This window comes from Colobus angolensis, unplaced genomic scaffold (genome assembly GCF_000951035.1).
Source record: "Colobus angolensis palliatus isolate OR3802 unplaced genomic scaffold, Cang.pa_1.0 Scaffold92, whole genome shotgun sequence".
NCBI lineage: Eukaryota > Metazoa > Chordata > Mammalia > Primates > Cercopithecidae > Colobus > Colobus angolensis.
Window position 1 is genome coordinate 1954257 of NW_012123154.1, and position 4202 is coordinate 1958458.

At 45.2% G+C, this 4202-nt stretch overlaps 1 protein-coding gene across 1 annotated transcript in view; it reads right to left on the reverse strand.

The window, feature by feature from the left end:
* DNAH3 (dynein, axonemal, heavy chain 3) overlaps positions 1-4202 on the reverse strand; it is a 235401-nt gene that overhangs the window by 219908 nt on the left and 11291 nt on the right. The window contains 2 exon segments of the mRNA XM_011931963.1: positions 2919-3144; positions 3722-3826. Of these exon segments, the coding sequence (XP_011787353.1) occupies positions 2919-3144; positions 3722-3826 (331 nt within the window).

The window sequence follows — 4202 nt, forward strand, 5'->3', positions numbered from 1 at the left end:
AGTAGCTAGGAGTACTGGCGCATGCCACCACATCCGGCTAATTTTCCTATCTTTTGTAGAGACAGGGTTTTGTCATGTTGCTCAGGCTGGCCTCCAACTCCTGGGTGCAAGCGATCCTCTCAATAAACTCAACAATCGAGGTATAGATTCACAAAATGGAAATAATATATCAATAACAATATTACTCCAAAATAAATTTTTAAGATCCTCCAAGTACGAATGTATTTTAATGAATAATAAGCAGAAATCAACTCAAGCAAGGACATGAATAACAGACCCCAGTGCCGCTCTGAAGAAAGCATCTTAGTACTTTATAGTCAAAGACTCTAGCTGGCCTGAGAATTTTTGGGACAATGAAACCTGGGAGGCATTAGTACTAGCTCTTCACAGATATTAATAATTTTGGACTAAGAAAATTATTAAAGACTGCTACAGACTGAATGCTAATGTCTTGTGAAATTTTGTATATTGAAACTTAATCCCCAGCATGATGGTATTTGGAGGTGGGTGTTGGGAGCAAGCCCCCCAAAATCCGGCCATAAACTGGCCCAAAGACTGGCCATAAACAAAATCTCTGCAGCACTGTAACATGTTCATAAGGGCTGTAACGCCAGCGCTGGAAGGTTGTGGGTTTATGGGAATGAGGTAAGGAACACCTGGCCCACCCAGGGAGGAAAACCACTTAAAGGCATTCTTAGGCGACAGACAATGGCATGAGCGATCTGTGCCTTAAGGGCATGTTCCTGCTGCAGTTAACTAGCCCCACCTATTCCTTTAAGTCGGCCCATCCCTTCGTTTACGTAAGGGATACTTTTAGTTAATTTAATATCTATAGAAACAATGCTAATGACTGGTTTGCTCTCAATAAATATGCGGGTAAATCTCTGTCTGGGGCTGTCAGCTCTGAAGGCTGTGAGACCCCTGATTTCCCACTTCACACCTCTATATTTCTATGTGTGTGTCTTTAATTCCTCTAGTGCTGCTGGGTTAGGGTCTCCCTGACAGAGCTGGTCTCGGCAGGTGGGACCCTTGGGAGATGATTAGGTCATGAGGGCTCCATCTTATGAATGAGATTGTGCCTTTACAAAAGAAACACCAAAAAGATCCCTCACCCCTTCTCCCATGTGAGCACACAGCAAGAAGATAGAGAAGACAGATGTCTGTGAATCAGGAAGAGGACCCTCACCACACTCTGGATCTGTCGGCACCTTGATCTTGGACTTGACAGTCTCCAGAACCATAACATATTTATTTCTGTTGTTTATAAGCCACTCAGTTCACGATACTTTGTTATAGCGGCCCAAAACGAACTAAGACGATGGCCATGAAATTAGCAATTAGAGCTGCAAACTTAAGGTTCTGTGAATCATGATCTTGAACATTTGGGTATTAATTATTTGCCACATGTCCTTAAAGCAGGAACATGTAAAAGCAGCATCCTAGAGACTGTGGGTGTACATGTAATACACAAATAACACTGGTAAGAACCACTTGGAAAAAAAAATCATCCAAGTGATACTGAAAGGGCTATGACAGTAAGAATGGAATCAGAATTTGGAGAAGGGAGGTAGAAAATCATAAGTAATTAGAAAATCTGAAATGGAAAGATAGTCATTTAAACAGAAAACACTCATTAGACATGAAAAACTCAAGGCTGAATAGAGTTGAAGAGAAAATTAACAAATTGGAAGCTGTAATTGAGAAACTTACCCAGACATAGCACAGAGAGAAAAATGAAAAATATAAAAATGAGTTTGAGACAGAGAGCAGATCAAGAGTGCCAACATATGTCCAACAAAAATTACTAAAGGATACCCTTATGTCGATATACCTATGCTTGGTGGGAATTAAATTAACACACACAAGGTGCTGTGGTAAGCAGCTTCCAAGATAGCCCCCAATGATCCCCATCTCCTGGTAACACCTCTTTGTAGTGTAATCCTCTCCCCTTGAGTATGGGCTAGAACTAGTGATTCCTAACAAACAGAATGTGGCAAAAGTGATAGGATGTCACTTCCAAGATTAAGTTCCAAAAAAAGCCTATGGGTTCTCTCTTGCTGTCTCTCTCTTTCTCTCTCCCTCCCTTGCTCTAAGGGAAGCCAGAAGCCATGTTGTGAGTTGTTCTAAGGGAGAGACCCATGTGGCAAGAAACTGGTGTCTATGGCCAACAGTCAGCAAGGATCTGATGACATGAGTGAGTTTGGAAGAGGATCCTTCCCTAGTTGCCTTTAGATGATGGTGGCCTTGGTGTATGCCTTGATTGCTAGTGAGGGGCCCTGAGCCAGCACTACAAATTCAGTCATGCCCACATTCCTGCCCCTACTGAAATTGTAAGATAATAAATACTGGTCCTTTTAAGTCACAGAGTTGTGGAATAACTTATCATGCAGCAAACAGTAACACAAGTACATAGAACAGTGCCTGGTATATGTAAACTGTCTATAAATGTTAGCCATTTGCAATCATTTCCTCTATAGATAAAGAGGAGAGTGAGGCTTTACAAAGTCTTCCAAAGTTAGCTTCAGCAAAAGGGGAGCCAGGATCAGAACCCAGGAGTAAAAATTTCACTCCAGGCCTGGTGCAGTGGCTCATGCCTGTAATCCCAGCACTCTGGGAGGCCGAAGCGGGTGGATCACCTTAGGTCAGCAGTTTGAGACCAGCCTGGCCAACATAGTGAAACCCCGTCTCTACTAAAAATACACACACACACAAAAATTAGCCAGGTGTGGCCTGTAGTCCCAGCTACTGAGGAGTCTGAGACAGGAGAATCACTTGGGCCTGGGAAGGCAGAGGTTGCAGTGAGCCGAGATCGTGCCACTGCACTCCAGCCTGGGCGACAGAGTGAGACTCCATCTAAAATAAATAAATACATAAAAATTCCCTCCAAAGCCCCAAGGGTATGACACTGCCACAAGTACCTGATGATGGCAGCCCCTGACCGGTCCTGTCCCTAGGGACATTGATGGTGGCCGGCTGGTACACCTTCAGCAGGTCTTTCAGCTTCAGGTCCTGGGCCATCAAGGAGTAGTTGTTGGCGATGGAATCACTGGGTCCACGGTGGTGATGCTGCTCTTTGAAGGGTGCAGCCAAGGTCCACGATGTGCGTTGCATCAAGGGCGGGTAAAAGCTGTGTGACATGACCGTCTACGAGGGAACAAGTGCAGAGTGAGACGCAACAAGGAACATCTCTCCATGAGCCTGGGCTCTGCTCACACTGAGGCTCATGAGAGTTCCAAGTGCCTTATGCTATGTTTCTGCCTTCTGCACACTCAGTGGAAAGACTTTCTGAACAGACACCAACTGTACTTCTCTGACCATTGTGAGCATGAATTCTGGTGTCAGGGATAATAGCTTGCATTCACCAGTAACTCTGAGGCAGGTGATTGACATCTCTGGTCTTTATTCCTTATGGACATGACTACAAGGTAGGAACAATTACCCACATTTTACATTGAAACATGCAGAAGTTCAGAGAGTTTAAATAACACAGCAGATCAGTGGATGGCCAGATTCTAATTCACCTTTGAACAACGGCATAGCTCTCTCTCCCACACTTCTGCAGCCTCTTCTGGGGGCAAACACTACCAAAGCTACTAATCCCATTTGTCAGGTCTGTTTAACTCCCCACCCCCAACGAGTACCTGCCAAATACGGAGAGAAGTGGGGAAAGCACTTCACCTCCTCACCCTCAACAGACGAGCTGGCAGCCAGGTGTGCATACCTGATAGAGCCCAGACGGTTCCTCATTAGCAGAAGCAGGCAGAGGGGGCAGTTCTGGCTGCCCCTGGGAGTGGCTCCTGTGACGTACGGAGTCACTTTTGGCGATCTGTGGGACATGGGAACAAAGCCACCCTTCAGAAATTAGGGAAGATTTGCAAGCCTCCGAGTTGGTTAGGACTAAAGAGGTCCCCAGGAAAGGTTTTAGGTCCAGAGCAAAACACCCCTCTCACTCCCATCCATTATGTATGTTTCATTTACTTAAAAATTGACAGATAAGGGCCAGGTGCGGTGGCTCACACCGGTAATCACACCAGTTTGGGAGGCCAGGGAGGGTGGATGAGCTGAGATCACGAGTTCAAGACCAGCCTGACCAATATGGTGAAATCTTATCTCTACTAAAAATACAAAAATTAGCCAGGCATGGTGGCGTGTGCCTGTAGTCTCAGCTACTTGGGAGGCTGAGACAGGAGAATTGCTTGAAC